At 39.7% G+C, this 24,636-nt stretch overlaps 1 protein-coding gene across 1 annotated transcript; it reads right to left on the reverse strand.

Annotated features, from left to right (window-relative positions):
- Positions 1–17,092: 17,092 nt before the first annotated feature.
- Positions 17,093–17,620, reverse strand: LOC145955058 (uncharacterized). The gene has a single exon (XM_083069756.1). The coding sequence runs from the start codon at positions 17,618–17,620 to the stop codon at positions 17,093–17,095; it is 528 nt and encodes a 175-aa protein (XP_082925882.1).
- Between the last annotated feature and the right edge of the window lie 7,016 nt (positions 17,621–24,636).

Consider the following 24,636-nt stretch of genomic DNA (forward strand, 5'->3'; position numbering starts at 1 on the left):
TTGGGTAAGGGAGTCGGTTACGCGTGGGGAAGGTGTTAGCACCCCACAGCGCCCCTTTCGGGTTCCCTATGACAGATTATTTTCTAAAATAACAACGTAAAATTACTAAATTACCCCTATTTATTCTAAGCAATTATAAATTAACTATCTACATGATGACAGTTTAAATATGCACACGGAAAGCAGTAAAAGGAAGGATTTAAGAAGAAACCTCTTGAAGCGTGCTTTTATATACTGAGTAAAACTGGGAAGCTTTTTGGCGTTCCCTCGCTCTACAAGCTCGCTCGCTCCTTCCTAAAAAAACTTTTAACTATGGAAATCCGGAGGATTTCCCTTCGACTAGGTTCGATCCTCAAGCAAAATGGCTCGGGGCTCAAGAACTTCGTCGGATCAACTCTCCGAGTGATTTCTAGGGCAGAACACTGCTCAAAAACCCCAGAATACTCAAGGAGAGGGTTAAAACTATGTTCAAAAGTGTGGAATGACGTCCAATGACGTCTTATTTATAGGAAACAGGCGCAGTACGGGCATTGGGGGTCAATACGGCCCGTATTGAAGATTTGTTCTTCAATACGGCCGTATTGAATTCAATACGGCCGTATTGAAGTTCAAAACCTTCAATACGGCCGTATTGATTTCAGTACGGCTGTATTGAAGTTCAAAACTTCAATACGGGCCGTACTGAGTCTCAAACAGGCCGTACTGAGCTTATTTCTTCCTATTTGCTTATTTTTGCTACTCTAAGACCTCTAAACCTACATATAGTCATCCTTTGGCCTTCTAGGAGTCCTCCTGGTTGACTTTCCTTTGATCTTTGAGGGTCTTCGAGTCTTATTTCCGACCCGGACAATTTTAGGGGTCTACAAGGAGGATAGGCGTGAAAAGGAAATGTTTGGCGGAAGTGTTTATGGAATGGTGTTTGGTGCTCACAAGGTTGGCTCACTCCAAAAGTGAATGGAGGCCACTCTAGGGTTCTCACTCTCCAATGGGGGAGATAGGAGAAGGTTAGCCAAAGTAACCTAGTGACTAAGGAGAAGATGTTGAGGCATGAAATGCTCACTCAAAATCTATATAATCCAAAGTATTTACAAGTGGTGGGGTGTTGGGTATTTATAGGAGGGGAGACATCTAGGATTTCATTTGGGACATGCATGGCCGAAATTCATAAGGCAAATGCACTCCAAATGAAATGCCAAATGAACCCTAGATGCTACTTGGTGACCAAGTTTGGAATCTATGGGTCTAGATTGGCTACATCAAGGTGCATGATATGATCATGCAACCTTTACCCTCCACTTGGGCCTAAGCCTTTCTATCACCAAAAATAGATCCAAAACTCACCAAAAATGCGTCACCCTTCTAGTGTAATACCCTAGCCCAAATTAAAAACCTAATCATCTAAAGCACCCCATAATACAAGGGTAAAATGGGAAATACAAGGAAAATAAATCCTATGACTAAAATACCCCAAAATACAAGGGTAAAATTAGAATAAAGCAATAAATTCTATACTACTCAAATTGGCCATAGCCATGAACCATGTGATGGGTCTCACATGAAGTGAAGTACCAAGGATGGTCCTCCATCAGTTTAACTATTTAGCATTTGCATATTTAAGTTTCAATTATTTGTTGATGTTTTAGTGAGCAAGTTTAGGACCCAATACTTAGGATAAATTTTTTTCCTATGTTTGGTTAATATTATGCATTCTCCCTTTTGTCTAATGTGTGTTTGTTGCAAATAAGTGTAGAAGAAGAATTGAAGGGAATTTGGGGTCAAATTAAGCCATATCAGGTAACAAAATTTTTGCTCTAGGAGTCAAGGGCTCAGCCCCTGTGAAGGGCTCAGACCCTCATATCAGATGGAAAAATAGAAGAGCCTCTAAGGTCAAGGTGCTCAGCGCCTCTAAGCGGCCCAGCGCCTCATATGAAAATTTTCAAAGAGGGCTCTCTAGAAGCAAAACGCTCAACGCCTCTGAGTGGCTGAGCGCTTGGGAGGAACAAAATTTTTGGGGAGTCTCTGGAGCTCAAGCGCTCAGCGGTTTTAGGGCGCTGAGCGGATGAGTGTCAGGTTTGGGTCTTAGATAAAATCAGAAGCCCACTTGCCTAAGGGTTAAAAAGATAACCCTAAATCAAATTACCCTCATTCCCAATCTGTTCCTCATTTTCCCAATCATTGTGAAAAAAAAAAACTCGTCTATTCCTCCTTCTTCTCTCATCACACAATGAGCACTTCCGTCAATTCCAGGTACGTTCATGGTCCCTCTCTTTTCCTTGAATCAATGCATAAGTGTTTCTTTCTGTTGTGCCTTCATGCAGATATCTTATGAGTATTTGATGTGTTTTGTGTCCACTTGTGGAAATGACAAAATTCTTTTTGGGAATCAAATTGATAATCTTTCTGGAATGAGCATTTTCATGGTTCAAGTTTTCAATGAGCATTGTTTGCTAATCTGGAAATCTACATTGTTGCATAAGTGGTTGTACATTTTTCACTTAAAGTGTGTGCTTCAAGCATGTTCAAGTGAAATTGAATTGAGTCTGAAGTTGTTGACATCCAGGGCACTTAACCAAACCGTGTGAGTGAGTGGGCCAAACAGTTAAAATTCAATCATTGAGAGTCATCACTGATTCATGCGGTCAGTTTTTTTTAAGTCTCCCATGACTTACAGTTAAGCTATGCATGGAATTTACTAAGACAATTGTTTATTATATTTAACCAGTAGCCAAAAAGCCAACCCATGAATTACGTTGACCCTTGAGCAGACAAATCTAAGCCTAAACAGAACCCTTAAGCTTATAAAGAAAACCATGATTGTCCTTAGCCTTGTTGGTAGAGACATTCTCATGAAACAAGTGGGTTTGAGCCAAGTTGGGGGTAAATGTATGGAGTGTTCATGTGGTTAGAGCTGCACAAGCAAAGTATTGTTCCCTATATATTTATGTAGTATTTAGTGTAAAAAAAAAGGATTTATAATCAAGGTTCCTTGTTACCATTCCATCAATTATTGTAATATTCTAAAAGAGAAGGAACCAATAAATACCATCAAAAGAGGGATGAGACATAAGAGTCAAGAGAATTCAAGCAAGTGCAAAGAATTTGGTATTAACTCATATGAGTGAGAATGTCTCTTGTCAAACAGGCCTTTAAATTCTAAAAGAAAAACCAAATCTCTGATAGCCAGGCCACATTACAACCCTCTTTAAGTCCTTAGTGATCCCTGTTTAGTTCTAACAATAGACTTGTGGGAGATGAATAACAAAGCAGAATTAGTGTGTTTTGGTGCATGAAAAGAGAGAAACACTCACCCTTCACAACATATTATTGAGAGATACACAATTGTGAGGAAAATCTTAGTGCCTTTGATTGAAAACAATGGAAGATGAGTGGATATTTCCCTTGAGTATGCTTGATGTTCATGATTTTTGTTATTATGTGGGCACCATTTGTAGTGACTTGCATATAAGCATACTGGATTTTGTAAACAAAGCTTACATTGGACTCTTTGAAACCATGTAAGTGCATTAACATATTTTTTTTGGGTGACACTTGAAGTGATCCACTGGGTATATTAGTTAAGATATATTATTTCCTTAATCAAGACTTTTTGTTTGAGGACAAACAAATTTCTAAGTTGGGGGTAGCTTGATAAGTGTCTAATTAGTTTGATGAAATTTAAATTTGAGACACTTATCTAGCATAATTTTTGTATACATTGATATAATTTTGGCAAATACATTAATATAATTTTGGCAAATACATTAAGAATCCAAGAGGGGCTCTTAATTTACATTATTACATGGAGTGATGAGTTTTTGATCATATTTTCCTCTTATTTTGTAGTTTTTGAAGTCTGGAGGAAAACGGCTCAGCAGTTTAAAATGGCTGAACGCCTTCAAGCTAGAGAGCTCAACAAATGCAGCAAAGGAGAGGCGCTCAGCCACTCTAAGGCGCTGAGCGGTTTTGGCCCTGGAAGAAGGAGTGCTTTGTGCCTCCTAGGCGCTCAGTGGATATGAAGCGCCCAACCCCTTGTGCTTTCTTAACAGTGAAGAATCTCTCAAGCGCTCAACGGATTTGAACAGCTCAGCCCTTCAGATTACTTCATGGTGAAGAATTCTTCAAACCGCTCAGCTGTTTCAAGGCGCTGAGCAGATTCTTCTCTTTCCTGCCTACTCTATTTTAATTCTAGCACTTATAAAAGGGCAGAGGGGAGAGAAAGGGGGGTATCAGAAGCTATACGAAGAGAGAAAATAGAGAAAGGAGAAAAATAGAGCACTTTGGAGCTCGTGGGGACGTGATTCTTCAAAGGATTCCTTCCTTCTTCTACCTTTCATCTTGTTATTGGGTGATTTCTTGTACTATGGAGATCTAAGCTCTAGGGTTGGGATTGATGTAATCATCGAACTCCTTTGCATTCCTCTTTCATTCATATATATATCTCATCTATTACTCTATGTTAGTGATTTGTTTCTGTTCTTAATGCTTTGATGAACTGATCATTTATCTCTGATTTTGGGTTTAAAATTTGGTTGAAAAACGTTTTCTAAATCTAGACTTGGAACGAATCACCTATTAGTTTTGAGAGCCAGGGATGGTCTTGAAATTAATAGTTGCAACAAGTTCTGACTCTTAATGCGGGATATTTAACTGAATGAAGTGAGGAATCATTCATTGAGTTAAATATCTTAGAATTTCTAATGCCAAGGGATTGGGTCTGAATGAATTTAGAGAACTCAATGGCAATGAGTAATGGAATCTTTAGAAAGAGTCAATAGGAATGCATAGGAGGGAGATTGATGAAATCTAATCCCAATTGTTTCTCATATCTGTTTTCATTAAAATTAATTTAGCCTTTGGTTACTTAAGTTTGATCAGTCATTCACATCAAATTTGAACATGTGTAATTACTCGAGATTTAAATTCACAAGTATCAATTAGTATAATAAAAATCAAGGCTTACTTCACAAGTCCCTGAGGATCGATAACCTTTTAATTATACTACAGAGACTTGAGTGCGCTTGCCTAGAATTCCAACAACAGGTCTCCTCCTCCTATCAGCATAAGACTTTTGTCGACTCTGGGTAGCCCTCAACCTTTCCTGAATCTATCTCACCATCTCAGTAGTCTAAAGAACTAACTCTGGACCAACCACTACTGACTCACCCTCCTGATACCAACATAATGGAGTCCTACACCTCTTGCCATACAAAGCCTCAAAAGGCCCCATGCCAATACTCAAGTGATAACTGTTGTTGTAGGTAAACTCCACTAATGGTAACACCTCCTCCCAACTACCCAGATGATCCAATACACAAGCTCTTAGGAGATCCTCTAGTGACTGGACTGTCCTCTCCGACTGACCATCTGTCTGTGGATGGTAAGCGAAGCTCAACCTCAACCTTGTCCCCAAAGCCTGATGTAGAGTCTGCCAACCTGGAAGTAAACCTTGGATCTTTGTCAGAGATAATACTAGAAGGCACTCCATGCAATCGTACTATTTCTCTAATATACAACTGTGCAAGCCTCTCCGAGGACCACCTCTTGACAGGAAGAAGGTGTGCACACTTTGTCAACCTTTCAACAATCACCCAGATAGAGTTATTGTTCCTAGCTGTCCTAGGCAACCCAACCACAAAGTCCTTAGTGACACTATCACACTTCCACTTGGGAATCTCCATCAGCACTAAGCTCAAAACCAGCTGCCCTCTCAGTACCAAACAATCCCAAAATCCTCAATAACTTGTATCCTATAATTTCTCAGTTCCCACCTGTCTCAAGAACTTATTAGTTATGTAAGTACTTAAGTCTCCCAACCACTCTCTGGCGACTGGCATTACCTTGCTGAACAATAGTCGGTGTACGTTGAAGGCCCTTGAAGAGTAACACTCAGCACTGGAGTTAGAAGTTATTAAAGAAATTAAGTAATGTATATTTTTAGTGTAAACATATACCTTAATTATATATGTTCTATTGTTGTGTTAGTTTTTGAATAAAAAGAGAGCTCATGAGTACTAAGCAATGGCCAGTTGGTGAGAGATCTGCAAAGAGATATGCAAGACTTCATTTCCAAGAGCAGAATAATGAACGTCAGCAGAAGCGTTATGAGGATGAGTTGGAACCCTTACGCTGGGAAAATGCTCACATGCGTTCAAAAAATTAACACCGTAATTATTAAAAAAAGTTGTTGGCTATTAACTAAGGTTTTTTTTTTCCTTTCCATGTTGTCTAGAGAAAGTAACAAATACCTTATACATTTCATATAATTTTGAAAAGAGTTAATCACCTATACACTATTAGTGTAAAGTTTTTTTTACACTAGCAACCAATCATATCTCTTAATAGTGTCATGTCATTTGCTCATTTAATCAAATAAAAGTAAAATAAAATAATTTAAAAAATATAATTGGTTGTCAGTGTAAAAAACTTTACACTGACAGTGTATGGATGATTAACTCCTTTGAAAATTTGGCATCTCTCCTTCAATAGGTCAGAAACTTACAATGCAACGGTGGTCCATGACCATAATTTTGTTTAGTCTCTATCTTTGCACTATCTAAAATAAATGAAAATATAATTATTCACGTGGAATATGTTTATAATTTTTTTTCTTTTTTCTCTCTTTCTTTTGTTTTCAAGTAAATTGTAATTTGATAATTGTCTAACATTGATTTTAGTTTTTGAGCATATGACTTTTAAATCCTAATATATATATATAAGGAGAGTTCAAATGACATCGGTGTAACTTTTATTAAGTATTACATCATTTAATAACTTTATACTAATTGTGAATTTTGTAAATCCAACCGTTAGATTGAAAGTTCATATCACTTTATACGTGTATATCAAATTTTGTTAAAATTGAACAACAACTTGAGGGCAATCAAAATGTTCATATTTTAGTATATTTTAAAATAAATATAGTACGTCAATTTTGTTTTATAAGAATGAAGTATCAAATCATCTTAGATTTATATGAAATTTTGTATATATGATCTTAGAGATATGAACTTTCAATCTAACGGTTGAATTTATAAAATTCACATTTAATATAAAGTTATTGAGCGGTGTAACACTTAGTAAAAGTTACACCGGTATCGTTTGAACCTTTTTCATATATATATATATATATATATATATATATATATATATATATATATTTATTTATTTTGCTAATATCAAGCTGCACTCAACGCCTATTTATTACCAATTATCAAATGAAATAAATGAATTGTACCGATACATTTAATAGAAGCTAACTACTTATTGTTGATCCACTCGGTATACATCATGCCATAGTACATACTCAACGCCTATTTATTACCAATTATCCACTCGGTATACTCATATATATTTATTTATTTTTCAATACAATTTTCTTTGTTCATCATTATAACATTTTTCATTTTCTAGTGTTATATTTAATGTATTTAGCGATATTTATTTATTTATATTTATTAAAATATTATTATAAATGATATTAATAGGTTATTATATCATTTTTTTAAAATGTGACTATTAAAATATAGAATAATATTTATCTATCTCAATATTTTTTGTTCTAATTATTTTTCACAATTAAGTTCCGCATCGAATAAAAAAAATGACATAAATTATATACTTCTTTTGTAACGATTCGCCTGATCTCTACACTCAGTATAATCGTACTAATTATAACATCAATTAATTTATCAAATATTAATAATTTTTAAATATTTTTATTAAATAAAATATAAAAAATGAAGTATTTTAATATATATATATATATTACTTCATTAAAAAAACGTAGAAATAAAGAAAGATAGTAGGAAAATTTTCTTGTGATTAGACATTCAGTTAATTAAAAATTACAATTTATATGATTTTTAATATTATTATTAGAAAAGTCTACAACAAACTTATACAACAAATTGTAATTTGATAATTGTTTAACATTGATTTTAGTTTTTGAGCATATGACCTTTAAATCCTAATATATATATATATATATATATAGAAGAGGGTTCAAATGATACCAGTGTAATTTTTACTAAGTGTTATATCACTCAATAAATTTATATTAATTTTGAATTTTGAAAATTCAACCGTTATATTGAAAGTTCATATTTCTTAGATCATATATATCAAATTTTGTTAAATTTGAACAACTTGAAGGTAATTAAAGTGTTTATATTTTAGTTTATTTTGTAATGAATATATTACGTCAATTTTGTTTTATAAGAATGAAGTATCAAATTATCTTGGATTAATATAAAATTTTGTATATATGATCTAAGAGATATGAACTTTCAATATAACGGTTGGATTTCCTAATCTCTAAACATTTAATATAAAGTTATTAAGCAATATAACACTTAGTAAAAATTATACCGATGTCGTTTAAACCCTCCTCATATATATATATATATATAATATCGAGCTTAGGCATGGCAACGGGGCGGGGCGGGTACGGGTTTGATGATACCCGTCCCCGTCCCGCGACTAAAACCCATACCCGTCCCCTTCCCCATACCCGTCGGGTATGGGATTTTTGTCCCATCCCCGTCCCCGTCGGGTATCGGGTATACCCGTACCCGTACCCGTACCCGTAACTCCCAATCAGAGAAAATCACGGCCGTGACTCCCAATCACACCCGTGAACGCCACTGACCCTTCATAGATGTGCTCCAGAGAAGATCACGGTCGTGATTCTCAGTCACGGCCGTGATTCAGCAAACTAAAACTTTCATGTGTTTATTAGATTCAGCATTGTGTCAATTTATTTCCTTAGTTATTTAAAAAATTAAAAGTCATATAAAATATATTTAAAAATTCAAAACACCGAGATAACCAATCCAAACCAAACTACAAAGGTCAGTTTAGTTCGAATTTGATATTTCATTTTAACCAAACCAAACTGGAACCATATCCTTCTCACTGTCCAAGTGAGAAATTGTGAAACAGGTTATATCACTTAACAGTTCACATGAAAGGGCAAGACAAGCTGAAGAAAGAGAGGGAAACAAAAGTACACTTCTTTCCAGTTCCCCTATTTAAACAGAGAGAAACCCAGATAATCAGATTATATACTTGAGTCGGAAGGCTCAAGATACCAACTACGGAGTGCTTGTGCGAAAGGAGATCCTAGAGAGATTGAGCGAGAGAGAGACGTACCAGTGTGGTGAGGGAGCCGCTCGGAGGGAGAAAATGTAGGCTGGAGTGGCTGGTCCGTCGGAGGCTGGAGTGGTTGGTCCGTCGGAGGCTGGAGTGGCTCGTCCGTCGGAGGCTGGAGTGCGCAGTGTGAAACCCTAACTCGTGGAGGCTGGAGTGTAATCGTGTGATTCGTGTTGCTAAACTTGCTATAATCGTGTTGCTGGAGTGAGTCACTTTAGACTAGAGACATTATTTTTAAAATTTTAATTTTTTTTAAATAATTAAACCGGGGACGGGTATTTAACCGGGGACGGGGATGGGGACGGGGACGGGGACGGGGACGGGGACGGGGACGGGGCGGGTAAGTATATACCCGTACCCGTACCCGTACCCGATTTAATTTATCGGGTTTTACCCGTACCCGTACCCGTACCCGGTCAAAGCGGGTATTCCCCGTCAAAGTCGGGACGGGTTCGGGTATTACCCACGGGTACGGGTTTATTTGCCATCCCTAATCGAGCTGCACTCAACGCCTATTTATTACCAATTATCAAATGAAATAAATGAATTTTACCGATACATTTAATATAAGCTAACTACTAATTGTTGATCCACTCGGTATACATCATGTCATATAGTACATACTACATACGTGTAAATAAAAAGAACAGAGAAGGAAAATTTTCTTTTATTACAAGAAAAATAAACAGAAGGGGAAAGGATTAATCTATATTGTTGGCACTACACTTTAGCCTTTTTAAATAAATTTTTCTTTGTTCATCATTATAACATTTGTCATTTTCTAGTGTTACATTTAATATATTCAGCTATATTTATTTATTTATTAAAATATTATTATAGATGATATTAATAGGTTATTATATTATTTTTTTAAAATGTGACTATTAAAATATAGAATAATATTTATTTATCTCATTATTTTTTATTCTAATTATTTTTCAAAATTAAGTTCTGCATCGAATAAAAAAATGACATAAATTATATATTTCCTTTGTAACGATCTGTCGTGGTTCTTACACTCAGTATAATAATACTAATTATACTAATTATACTAGCAGTGGCGGAACTTCAATAAAAATTAAAAATATATTTCTAATCCTCAACACATACATAATCTAACGGGATCATCAATTCCTCAAACATAAATAATCCAATTTTCCACAACCTAACTTACAGGTACTTTTCTATAATTTCGTTCTCTCTTCCAAATCATCATTCTTACAAATTAAATATATATTCATAATTCTAAATTCATACAGAATCACATAAGACCAATAATTCTCCAAACAGAAATAATTATAAAATTACTCATAATCCTACGAGCTTCCTCTTCTACCCAATTCCCTCATGTAACTTTGCATACAAATAATCCCCTTTTTCCACGTACTTGGATAAACAGTAACTGAAACTAAGGATCTGGTTGACCTCCTCCGCTGGGTTACCCTCGGTCTTCAGAGAGTGCAGAAGAAGAGAAGAGAGAAAAGAAGAAAAAGAGTCAGAAATGAAAGGTGTGCTTTTAGGGAGTGCCAGAGCACTCTATTTATAGGCATCAGGCGTCGCCGGAACAACCTGTTTCAAATCTGGAATGACCCGTTCTAGACTCTGACGGCATGTGTAAAATTCACAACCAGAATGACCCTTTCTCAAACTAGAATAACCCGTTCTGGGGTTGCATTTAACCCATAACGTCTATATTTGGAACGCCCCATTCCAATTTAGGGTTATAGGCCATTTTGGTGGTTTGGAACGGCCTGTTCCAGTTTTGGAACGGCCCGTTCTGGGCTACCAAAAATGGGTCTTTTTAATAGTTTGGAACGACCCTTTCTGGGCTACTAAATTACCCTAAAAATTACCACATTACCCTGGTGTTAGAATTCTCCCCTCCTTTTAAAAATTTCGTCCTCAAAATTACCTGAAGCAAATAAAGATGGATATGACGCTTTCATCTTTTCCTCTAGCTCCCAAGTAGCACTTTCAGGTGTAGCTCCTCCCCAAATTACCTTCACCAAAGGAATTTCCTTACCTCTAAGTTACTTCACCATTCGATCCTCGACTCTCACCGGAGTAGTTTCCATTGTCAGGTTCTCCTTAACCTCAAGATGATCCGTCTCGATCACATGCGAAGGATCATGGATGTATTTTCGAAGTTGGGAGATGTGGAAAACATCATGAAGATTTGAGAAATTAGGAGGCAAAGCAATTTGGTAGGAAACACTACTAACTCTTTTCAAAATTTGGAAAGGACCAATAAATCGATGAGTAAGTTTTCTGGATTTTAATGCCCTACCAACCCCAATCCACGGAGTGACTTTCAAGAACACATGATCACCTTCTTGAAATTCTAAGTCCTTCCTCCTCCTATCAGCATAACTTTTCTGTCTACTCTGAGCTGCTCTCATCCTTTCTTGTATCATCCTAACCTTATTAGTGGTTTGTTGCACAATCTCAGGTCCTAAGATAACATTATCACCCGGCTCACACCAACATAAATGGGTCCTACACCTCCTACCATACAAGGTTTCATAAGGTGCCATACCTATACTAGAGTGGTAACTATTATTATAGGTAAACTCTATTAAAGGTAAAAGACTATCCCAACTACCTCCTTGGTCCAACACACAGGCTCTAAGCAAATCCTCTAATGATTGAATAGTCCTCTTAGTCTGACCGTCATTCTGAGGGTGGTAAGCTGAACTAAGTCTAAGTTGGGTCCCCAAAGCTCGTTGTAGGCTCTTCCAAAACCTAGAGGTGAATCTAGGGTCTCTGTCTGACACTATGCTAGATGGTATCCCATGCAATCTCACAATCTCATTAATATACAGTCTAGCCAATCTCTCTAGAGAATACATAATGTTAATAGGTAAGAAATGTGCACTCTTAGTCAACCTATCAACTATAACCCAAATGGAATCATGCCCTCTCATAGTCCTAGGCAAAACAACTACAAAGTCCATAGAAATGCTATCCCACTTCCACTTGGGTATACTCAAAGGCTAAAGTAGTCCTGAAAGTTTCTGATGTTCTATCTTAGCCTTCTGACACACTAAACAGGCACTCACAAATTCAGCTATGTCTTTCTTCATCCTAGGCCACCAAAATATCTTCCTAAGGTCTTGATACATCTTAGTTGCTCCTTGGTGAAAACTAAGCTTGCTCCTATGACCTTCCTCTAGGATCAACCGTCTAAGTGTAGGGTCACTAGGCACACATACTCAATCTCTAAATCTTAGCACTCCATCTACACCCAAAGTAAATTCTCCTCCATTACCTTGTCCTATAGCATTACGTCTAGCAACTAAAAAAGAATCCACTAACTGTGCCTCTCCAATTTCCCTCAATAATTCACTAGTCACCCGAGTCATACCTAGTCTCACACTACTAGGGGTCACCTCACAAGTCAAACTCAAGTCTCTAAATTGAGCCAAAAGGTCCATCTCCCTAATCATAAGAGAAGACAAATGCAAAGATTTCCTGCTTAAAGCATCAGCCACCACATTGGCTTTGCCTGGATGATAACTAAGATCAAAATCATAGTCCTTAAGGAACTCTAACCATCTCCTCTACCTCATATTTAATTTTTTTTGGTCAAATAAATACCTAAGACTCTTATGATCACTAAACACTTCAAATTTTGAACCATACAAATAATGTCTCCAAATCTTAAGTGTGAATACCACCTCTGCTAATTCAAGATCATGGGTGGGGTAATTCTTCTCATGTATTTTCAATTGTCTAGATGCATAAGATACAACCTTTCCATCTTGCATTAACACTCCGCCCAAACCCATCTTAGAAGCGTCACAATAAACCATAAAAGTCTTACTAAGGTCAGGCAACACTAAAACAGGTGCACTAGTCAACTTCTCCTTAAGGGCTTGGAAACTATTCTCACATTTACTATCCCACACAAACACAACTTTTTTCCTAGTTAAACTTGTCAAGGGTAAAGCTAACTTAGAGAATCCCTCTATGAATCTTCTATAATACCCAACCAATCCAAGCAAGCTCCTAATCTCAATAACTGACTTGGGTGCCTCCCACTTAAGCACTGCCTCAACTTTAGATGGATCTACTTCTATACCCCCACTGGAAATCAGATGTCCTAAGAAACTCACCTCCTCTAGCCAAAAATCACACTTAGACAACTTGGCATAAAGTTGTCTCCTCCTGAGGGTTTGAAGTACTACCTTTAAGTGTTCCTCATGTTCCTTTTTAGTCTTGGAATAAACTAGTATGTCATCTATGAAGACAACTACAAATTTATCCAAGTACGGATGAAAAATTTGGTTCATGTAATCCATAAAAATTGAAGGAGCATTCGTCACACCAAAAGGCATTACTAGATACTCATAATGCCCATATTGAGTCCTAAATGCTATCTTGGGTACATCCTCCCCCTTAACTCTAATCTGATGGTACCCTGATCTAAGGTCAATTTTACTAAATACACAAGCACCCACCAACTGGTCCATAAGATCATCTATCCTAGGCAATGGATACTTATTCTTAATGGTTACCTTATTCAATTCGCGATAATCTACACACAATCTCATGCTACCATCCTTCTTCTTAACTAAGAGTACGGGTGCTCCCCAAGGTGATACACTAGGCCTCACAAACCCCTTCTCCAACAAGTCTCCTATTTGTTTCTTAAGCTCCACTAACTCTACGGGTGACATCCTATAAGGTGCAATAGAAATAGGTCATGTTCTTGGTACTAAGTCTATGGAAAACTCTACTTCTCTTGTAGGTGGTAAGCTAGACATATCATCAGAGAAGACATCCAAAAAGTCACACACAACAGGCAGTTCATTCACCAAAATATTACTCTTAGAATTCAAAGAAGCTAACAACATGTACACTTGGGCATCCTCTTGTAAAGATACCTTAACTTGGTTGGCAGTCAAATAGTCCTTACTCACTTTTTCAACAGGCTCGCCAAAAATAATAGATTTATCAGCACAATTCAAAAGGACATGATTGGAAGATAATCAGTCCATACCCATAATAACATCTAGCTGACTTAGAGGCAAACAAATTAAGTCAACCATGAAATTTCTACCATTAATACTTAAAGGAAACTTTAAACAGACATCAGAAGTAGAAACTGAACCACTAGTTGGTGTCTCTACTATTAATTCAAAAGACAAGGAAGAAACAGGTAATTTTAACTTAGACGCACACACATGTGATATGAAAAAGTGAGTCACACCAGAGTCATACAAAACAATTAGAGGAGTTCCATTGATGAAACACATACGTTGGATTAATTCTTCGGATTGAGTAGCTTCAGCACCACTCAAGGCAAACACCCTTCTTGTCGCCCTAGGTTTGCTAGCGCTCCCTCCAACGTCTGTTGTTTCTTTCCTATTTTGGGGGCATTCACTAGCTTTGTGTCCCTTCTCTTGACATTTGAAGCATGTTTTTACTCTTTGCATCTGACACTCAACTGTCCTATGACCTAGCTTCCCACATTTGAAGCAGTTGTTGTGTGGAACAGGACCCACACTTCCCCCTCTAGAAGTTTGGCTAGTCATTGGAGCTTGACTCCTTTGTTGCAAAGAACCTTGGTTATTCACTTTAGAACTCGAATCTCCAACAGACTTGGTGTAAGGCTTACCCTTACTAGATGACCCAAACTTATTATGATTCCTCATGGGTCCTCCACTCTTATAATGAGTTACTCTAGCACGATTGTCCTCATCATAGACTCGACACTTGTTCACCAGTTCATGATATTGAGTGATCCCTTGGTAATTGAAAACTTGTTTTATCTCAGGGCGAAGACCACTCACAAACTTCACACATTTGTCCTCCTCATTTCCCACACCATCATACATAGGACAGAATCTAACCAAGTCTTCAAAATTAGTCACATACTCAGCCACAGAATCCTCTCCTTTCTTTAACTCAAGGAATTCTAATTGTTTCTTATGTCTCACATCTCGGGGAAAGTATTTCTCCAAGAATAGCCGCTTGAAATTCTCCCAATTCACTTGGGTACCCGCAACTATCATTCTTTGCAAAGCACCTTGCCACCAGATGCCAGCCTCTCTAGAAAGCATGAAGGTAGCCAAAGTCACCTTATGTACCAAAGGAAATCTCATAGCTTGGAATATCTTTTCAACTTTGAATATCCAATCAGTAGCTCCATCAGGATTATAACCCCCACAGAAGCTAGGTGGATTATTTCGATGGAATCTCTCCAACCAATCTATCTTTGGTCGTTGGTTCAAATTTCCAAGAGCTTGAGCCATTGCTTGTAGAGCATCAGCGATTGCACGATCATTCCTACCTCCTGCCATTAATTTTCTGATCTCTAGAAAAGTTAACAATTATACTATAAGTAAACAACAAACTTAATCAATCATTTCACTAGCACATCAATAAGTTCAACAATCAATTCATTACATCATTCATCTACCAAACAGGCATAGTAAACTTATAACTCACGGCTGATTGGATTGACCTGCTTTGATACCACTAAATGTGACACCCTTACTACCCCCAACACATATATTGTAATAATGAAAACTTACAAATAAATTTTTCAATTTCGGTAAAAGGGTTCACATGAAAATCTTCAAAATTGTTCTTCAATAACCACAATAATAAAAATTTAGAAAATGAAACACAAGAGTTTACAATATGTTTTCAAAATAATATTTACAATTCCAAATCCATATAAAAATCTATGTCCTAAAAATCCTCTGCCCCGATGTCACAATATCAGAGCATACCCATAATTCAACTGTTGGCATTCTAGATGCCACTCGTAGCCGGATCTTCCTCACCTAAAACATCCACAATTTGTACGGTAAGAAAAGAAAACATCTATATGTAAAGCTCATACAAACACACGACAATGTAATCTCATTACATAATGAAATATTTACAAGCATTTCTATATATCATAACTCTATCAATCATGCATCATTTTCACATCATAATTCGCAATCATAACCATTCATCTCAAATCTTGCAATTAACATTATCATTTTCACATTCATAATTCATACAAGTCACCACTGAGCTCTTCTAGTCGGTATGCTCCGTTTGCTAAGTCTTCTGTGACTCAGAACGGGCTATCCCAATTAGGTACGAGTTTTCCTTTTGATGGGTCTTTTCTAGCTTCACCTTGTAGTCTCCATACCAGGTCGCCTACCCGAAAAGAGCGAGGTCGGACTCAGGTGTTGTACCATCTGGAGGCTCAAAGTTTGCAAGCTTCTTTGTGAATCCGAGCCTCCTTTCTGAGTTCGTCAACCAGATCGAGGTTGACTACCATTTCATGAGCGTTTTGTTCACTATCAAAGGTGTGACACCGATGAGACATCTCGCCGACCTCAACTGGGATCATGGCATTGGCTCCGTAGGTCAGCCTGTAAGGCGTTTCTTGCGTTGTTGATTGAGGGGTGCAATGATACGCCTAGAGAATGCTAGGGAGCTCGTCGACCCATTGTCCTTTGGCGCTCCCTAGTCACTTTTTGAGCTCTCGGAGTATTACCTTGTCCGTGGCCTCGACTTGGCCATTAGTTTGGGGGTGTTCCACCGAGGTTGGAAGGTGCTTGATTCCGAGTTCTTGGAGGAAATTCTCGAAGCTTTGTGTGATGAATTGCCTGTTGTTATCAGTGATGAGGGAATGTGGGATACCAAACCTGCAAATAATGCTCTTCCAGGTGAACTTCTGTACGTTCTCGGCGGTGATTTTCGCAAGAGGGCATGCCTCAATCCACTTGGTGAAGTATTCGACTGCCACAAGGAGGAATTTAAGTTGACCTTTTGCGGGGGAAAATAGTCCGAGGATGTCCATTCTCCACTGGGAAAAAGGCCATGGTGACATCATTTTGTGGAGGACTTCAGGTGGTTGTCGATGTGTGTTGCTGAACTGTTGACATTCTTTGCACCTTTGTACATAATCTTGACAATTTGACTTCAGTGTAGGCTAGTAGTATCCAGCTCGGAGCACCCTGATCACCATCGAGTGTGTCCTAGAGTGCATACCGCATATTCTTCGGTAGATCTCCTCAATGACGTAGGTGGCTTGGGACTTTGCAAAGCATTTTAACAGGGGGGTCGAGATGCCGCGCTTGAACAGTTTGTCTTCGATGATGACAAACTTGGATGACCTTACCCTCACCTTCTGAGCTTCATCTTTGTCTTCAGGCAGAGTTCCCTCCTTTAAGTAGCTCCAAATGCCTGTCATCCATCCTTGGTCTTCATTGTCATTGGTGTTGACGAATTTATCATCTAGACTGGGTGAATTCAAAGTCTCTTGGATGATGGTCCGATGTTGTTCGGGGCGCTTGGTACTGGTGAGCTTGGACAGGAGGTCAGCTCTGACATTTTGCTCTCGGGGCACATGGTGTATAGTGAACTCGTCATAGGATGAGATCCTTTGGGATGCTGCATGAAAGTACCTTTGCAGTAGGGTGTACTTGGTCTGGTATGCCCCACTGAGTTGTTCTACCATGAGTTTTGAGTCGCTGTTGCAACTCACCCTTTATGCTCAAAGGTCGCGAGCCAATCTCAGTCCTGCAAGTAATGTTTCGTACTCTGCTTGGTTATTAGTGACTCTGAAGTCGAATTTGAGAGATTGCTCTATAGTGACTTTATTCGGTCCTTCCAAAATAATACCTGCACCACCACCTTTAGAGTTGGAAGACCCATCAACATGTAGAGTCCATACATATTTTTCTTCTGCCGAGGTTGGGGTGAGTTCGGCGACAAAGTCTACTAGGCAATGGGCCTTCAAGGGGCCTCGACTTTCATATCAGATGTCGAACTTAGACAACTCCACTGACCATGCTATCATGCACCCGACGAGTTCTGGCTTTCTTAATATATGTTTAATCAGGTAGTCAGTTTTGACGATCACCTGGTGGCTTTGGAAGTAAGGGCGAAGGCGCCGAGCTGCGGTGACGAGTGCTAACGCCAGCTTTTCGATTGTTTGATACCGCTTTTTTGTGTCTTGTAGGACTTGGCTGATGAAGTAGATGGGCGTTTGCACTTTGTGATGTTCTTGTACTATTACCGCGCTGATTGTGTCTTCTGGCACGGCCAAGTAGAGGAGGAGGTCAGAGTGATGATCCGACCTCTGTAGGACTGGTGGAGTGGCGAGGAAAAATTTGATGCTTTTGAAAGCTTCTTCACATTAGTCAGTCCATTCAAAGTTCTTCGGCTTGCGTAATAAAGTGAAGATGGACCCGGCTTTCTCCGCCAACCTAGGAATGAAATGAGAAAGAGAGACTAACCTTCCTGCCAAGCGTTTGACGACCTTGACAGTCTGGGGACTTTGCATCCGTATAATGGCATTGCATTTCTCCAAGTTGGCTTTGATTCCCCTGCTGGTGATCATAAAGCCAAGAAATTTACCTCCCTGGACACCGAAAACGCACTTCTCCGAGTTTAGGTGCATGTTGTGCTTCCAAATTTGGTGGAACACCTCGGCCAAGTCGACGGCATGAGCCTCGGCTGACGGTGTTTTGACGACCATGTCGTCTATGTACACCTTCATATTTCTTCTGATTTGGTGCTGGAAGACTTTATCCATCAAACGATGATAAGTGGCTCCGGTGTTTTTGAGGCTGAAAGGCATCACGCGGTAGTAGAAGTTGGCGTGGTCGGTGATGAAAGTTGTGTGCTATTCGTTTGGTGGGTACATCATGATTTGATTGTACCTAGAATATGCGTCGTGGAAGTTGAGAAGGGCATGGTCGGAGGCCCCGTCAACCAATCTATCGATGCTCGGTAAGGGGTATGAGTCTTTGGGGGCATGCTTTGTTGAGGTCGGTATAGTCGACACACACACGCCACTTCCACGAGTTCTTTTTGACGAGTACCACGTTGGCTAGCCACGTGGTGTATTTGACTTCGCGGATGAAGCCCGCGTTCATCAACTTCTATGTCTCGGTGATGATGGCGTCGCGTCTTTCTCCTCCAACTTTTCTTTTTCTCTGAGCGACCGGCTTGGCTTCCTTGTGGATAGCTAACCTGTGACAGATGAAGTTAGGGTCAATAACTGGCATGTTGACACTTAACCATGCAAAAAGATTGGCATTTTTGGAGATTTCTTCTATGAGCCATTGTCCCAGTTCTGGGTTTAGTTGTTGGCTTATCTTCATATACTATCCAGGGAGTTTACCGACTTGAAGGTCGTCAAGCTCGTCGATTGGGCTTGGTCGTTCGTCGTGAGACTCCGACCTCGGATCCAGGTCAGTGATGTCAACCTGGGCTATGTGAGCTATTATAGGGGGTCACTTCGGCGGTGCTCCTCTAATGGTGAAACCTTCAGGCTTTTGACATAGCATTCTCAAGCTGTCTTCTGATTTGCCCTAACTGAGATGATTTTGCCGTTGCTCTTTGGGAATTTCATTGTTAGGTTCGGGGTAGACACCACAACTCCAAGTTAGTTCAACGTCAGCCTATCGATGATGATGTTATATGACGTGTTGGCCTCAACGAGGAGGTATCTGACCGTGATCCTCCTTGAGTCAGGAGGGGTCCCAAAGGTTGTCAACAAATCTATGTATCCAAGAGTGTGGACTCGTTCTCCTGCAAAACCGACTAGGGGTTCTATGTGAGGTTGAATAAGGGAGTGGGGGATATCTAACCTTAGGAATGTCGGCCAGTATAGGACGTCAGCCGAGCTTCCCTATTCGATCAACATCTTGTGGACCTCCCAGTTAGCTACTTTAACCGCGATGACCACGGGGTCGTCCTGGTTTGGACAAATGCCAGTGTAGTCGTCCTTTGTGAAGGTGATGGGTGGCGTGCTGCGGTGCAGGGTTGAGGTGGCAGTATGGACATTGTTGATGCTCTGTAAGTGTCTTTTGCGCGCCGAGCTACTGGAGCCTCCCCATGTGAAGCCACCTGCAATTGTATTGATGACTCCACGTGTCGCCACCCGCCGAAACGGACGTTGGCATTCGCGACGATGGTCGGACTCTTCTTTTAGTTTTGAAAAATGATGGATTGTTAGGACGACTTATTCTCAAACTGAGACCTCATCGAACTAACAATTTTGTTAAATGATTCTCACCAATCCATGTTAATCCCAAACGGGACCCTCCATGGATTAGTAGTTTTCGCAAAAAGGGGTTCTTGGAGTCGCCACCAATGTTTTACTCAAAACATTGGAAAAAGACATAAGGCAATTGATTTTCGCAAATCAACTTTGGCCATTACAACCAGAGTTGGGTAAGGGAGTCGATTACGTGTGGGGAAGGTGTTAGCACCCCACAACGCCCCTTTCGGGTTCCCTATGACGGATTATTTCATAAATAATAGCGTAAAATTACTAAACTACCCCTATTTATTAGAACGATTATAAGTAAACTATCTACATGATGAAAGCTTTAAACGTGCAATGCAACAATCAAAAAAGCGGTAAAAGAAAGGATTTGGAAAGAAACCTTCGAAGCGGGCTTTTATATACTCAAAAAAAAGAGTTAGGGGGCTTTTTGGCGCTCCTTCCCACTACACGTTCGCTCGCTTATTTCCCTAAAAATAATATTTACTATGGAAATCAAAGAGATTTCCCTTCGACTTGTTCGAGTCTCAAGCTAAAGGCTCATGAACTCAAGAACTTAGTCAGATCAGCTCCCAGAGAGATTTCTAGGGCAGAGAATAGCTCAAAAACCCCAGAATACTCAGCCAGAGGGTGGAGAAATGCTCCAAATGTGTGGAAGGACGAGCCAATGACGTCCTATTTATAGGATTGAGGCGCAGTACGGCCTAAGGAGTCAATACGGCCCGTACTGAGTTTTTGAACTACAGTACGGCCGTATTGAATTTGGTACGGCCGTACTGAAGTTTTTGAACTTCAGTACGGCCGTATTGATTTCATTACGGCCGTATTGTAGTTTAAATGGCTCAGTACGACCGTACTGAACCTCTAGGAGGGTGTATTGAGCTCCAATCCTCACACACCCTTATTCTAAGCTACTCTAAGACTTCTAGACCTACAAAGAATCATCCTAGGGTCTTCCAGGAGTCCTTCCGGCTGACTTTCCTTCGGTCTTCGAGAGTCTTTGAGTCTTATTTCCGACTCGGACAATTTTAGGGGTCTACAGCTGCCCCCCCTTTACTTAGTCGAACGGCTTTTTTTGGTGTACCGGTTGACAAGTAAAGGAGTTGACCCAATTGTCCGGGGAGTAAGCCATCCTTCCGACTTGTAGTGTCTTCAGGTGAGAAAATTGTTGAGTAGCCTCTCCAGGTTGAGTTTGTCCTCTCCAGGGTGAGTATTAGTCGTCGCCTCTCCAGGCTCGTGCATGTAGACCCCTAAAATTGTCCGGGTCGGAAATAAAGCTTGAAGACTCTTGAAGACTGAAGGAAAGTCAGCCAGAAGGACTCATGGAAGGCCGTAGGAGGATTCTCTGTAGGTCTAGAGGTCTTATAATAGCTCAAAATAAGGAAGTGGAGGGAATGAAGCCCAATACGGCCTCCCAAAAGTTCAGTACGGCCGTATTGAACATTTTGAACTACAATACGGCCGCACTGAACTCAATACGGCCGTATTGAAGTTTCTGAACTTCAATACAGCCGCACTGAACTCAATACGGCCGTATTGAGTTTTTTTGAACTTCAATACGGCCGTACTGAATTCAATACGGCCGTATTGTAGTTCAAAAACTCAATACGGGCCGTATTGACCCCTAGAGGCCGTACTGCGCCTCATCCCTATAAATATGACGTCAATTGGATGTCATTACACACTTTTACACTGAGTTTTAACCCTCTTCTTGAGTATTCTGGGTTTTTTTGAGCAGTGCTCTGCCTAGAAATCACTCGGAGAGTTGATCCGACAAAGTTCTCGAGTTCTGAGCTTTTTGCTTGAGTCTCGAACTGAGTCGAAGGGAAATCCTCCGGATTTCCATAGTTAAAATTTTCTAGGAGGGAGCGAGCGGGCTTGTAGAGCGAGGGAACGCCAAAAAGCTTCCCAGTTTTACTTGAATATAAAAGCACGCTTCAAAGGTTTCTTCTTAAGTCCTTCCTTTTACTGCTTTCTGTGTGTATATTTAACTGTCATCATGTAGATAGTTAAGTTATAATTGTTTAGAATAAATAAATAAGGGGTAATTTAGTAATTTCGCACTATTATTTTTAGAAATAATCTGTCATAGGGAACCCGAAAGGGGCGCTGTGGGGTGCTAACACCTTCCCCACGCGTAACCGACTCCCTTACCCGACTCTGGTTGTAATGGCCGAAGTCGATTTTTGAATCGATTGCCTTAAACTTCTTTTTCCAATGTTTTGAGTAAAACATTGGTGGCGACTCCATGAATCCTTCCTTTTTATGAAAACCGCTAATCCATGGAGGGTCCCGCTTGGGATTAACATGGATTGGTGAGCCTTTTAATAAAATTGCTCGTTTGACAAGGTCTCAGTTTGAGAATAAGTCATTCTAGCAATCCATATTTTTAAACAAATAAAAGAGTCCAACCATCCTTCGCGAATGCCGAAAGCCCGTTTCGGGCCGGTGGCGACAGATGGCGACTCCACTGGGGAAGCCTCGAGAGTCAGTCCCATTTAGTGACAGATTATTTTTAACAAATAATAGTTAAAATTACTTCATTACCCCTTGTTTGTATGATAACATGCTTTATTTATATGGCTTTAATAACTGTTGTATGTTTAGTTTCTGCAATTGTTTGAAATATAAATTGCACACAAACCTTTGCACACAACAGTTCCCTCCATACCCGGGGGCATGAGTGGTAAGCCATAGGGAGTGGATGTTAGTACGGCCGGTTGTCGAATGGGTCTATAGGTGCCCGTAGACCGTTGTCGGAAAGCATCACTCAAGGTGATAACCATGAACTCGAGTCCGACAGTGCGTTGGAGCTTTCCATCGACTTACGACGAGAGGAATTGGGTCCCTATAATGGGGGCACCTTGGGGGCCTCAGACCGGTGAGAACAGTTAGAACCACCCTTGAATATGCACTTTTCTGCAGGATACCCCTACCTCGTGATTCGCTCGTGACTGTTCGTGGATGAGTGAATTGTTTGTGCATTGTTTATGTGACATTGTTTGAGCATACATTGCATTTCTTTAAACATACAACATTCCTTTTTAAAATAAGAATAAATAGGAATAAGAATCTTCCATTGCATGGTGTTAACATCTACCTTCATCACATTCATATAGGTAGTTTCCCTTTTCACCCAAAAAAATACAAAAAACAAAATACCCAAAAAAAAAAGAAAAAAAAGGGTTATTTATCCAAACCAAGCAATATCATGCATCATCTTAGGGACATCCTAAAAACATGATAATGCTTAGTTGAATAAACACAATGCATGCATATTCAACGTCATCATCTCATATCATGCATTCTTATCAAAGATCATGGAGGGATCTAGATTTGCATTTCATACATCCCTCCTAGTAATTCATTAATAAACATTAATAAAAAGAAAGAATTAATCGATGCGTATGTTCAAGATGGATCGCACGCCGTTTGTTATTAAGTGTAAGCCAACAACCGCGCCAAGCGAGCATACGTCAACTCCGTTGTTGGTAATCAAGACAAACAAAGGGGAAGGTCCAACGCCGTTAAGGATCATCGCTCCAAGGCCTTTTCCCTACGAATCAAATAAGGCTGTGCCATGGATATACGACATCCATTCTTCTGCCGACAGCGATATTTCCAACATCGTTGGACTTGGGGGCATGATTAGGAGTGGCAGGATCTACACTCCCGAAGATCTTCATGATAAAGCCCCCAAGAATAAAGAAAAAAAAGAAAAGAAAACCGAGGAAAAAGAATCCGAGGAGGAGACAGACGAGCTGTTAAAGTTTATCCGACAGAGCGAGTACTCCATCGTGGATCAACTTCATAGGACGCCAGCAAAGATTACGCTGTTGTCGTTGATCCTAAGCTCCGAACCGCATCGGCAAGCTCTGTTGAAAGTTTTGAACGAGGCATATGTGTCGCATACCATCTCCCAAGACAAGTCTGAGGGGATTGTTAGTCACATCACGGCTAATGATCACCTCACTTTCACCGATGAAGAGATCCCCGCCGAGGGACCTAATCACAACAAGCCCTTGCACATCTCCGTAAAGTGCAAGGAGTATCACATCGCAAAAGTCTTGGTAGACAACGGATCTTCCTTGAATGTGATGCTCAAAAGAACGCTTGATCAAGTGTCAATCAAGGGAGTCCAAATGCGCCCGAGCAACATGATCGTTCGAGCCTTCGACGGTTCTAAAAGAGAAGTGGTGGGAGAGATCAATCTTCCAATCCAAATTGGACCCACTATCTTTAATGTCGAATTCCAAGTGATGGACATTACTCCTGCATACAGCTGTCTCCTCGGCCGACCTTGGATTCATGATGCAAGAGCTATTCCTTCTACGCTCCACCAGAAAGTCAAGTTCATAGTGGGTGACAAACTGGTGACTGTACAAGCTGAAAATGACATACTCATCAGCAAGCCATCCAACATACCTTATGTGGATGCAGCAGAGGAAACTTTAGAA

Source organism: Cajanus cajan, chromosome 2 (assembly GCF_000230855.2).
Source record: "Cajanus cajan strain Asha chromosome 2, NIPB_CcT2T_4, whole genome shotgun sequence".
NCBI classification, from domain to species: domain Eukaryota; kingdom Viridiplantae; phylum Streptophyta; class Magnoliopsida; order Fabales; family Fabaceae; genus Cajanus; species Cajanus cajan.

Bases quoted from the DNA above. Each gene is read 5' to 3' on its own strand.
- LOC145955058 (XM_083069756.1), bottom strand. From the start codon at position 17,620: ATGGTAGAACAACTCAGTGGGGCATACCAGACCAAGTACACCCTACTG.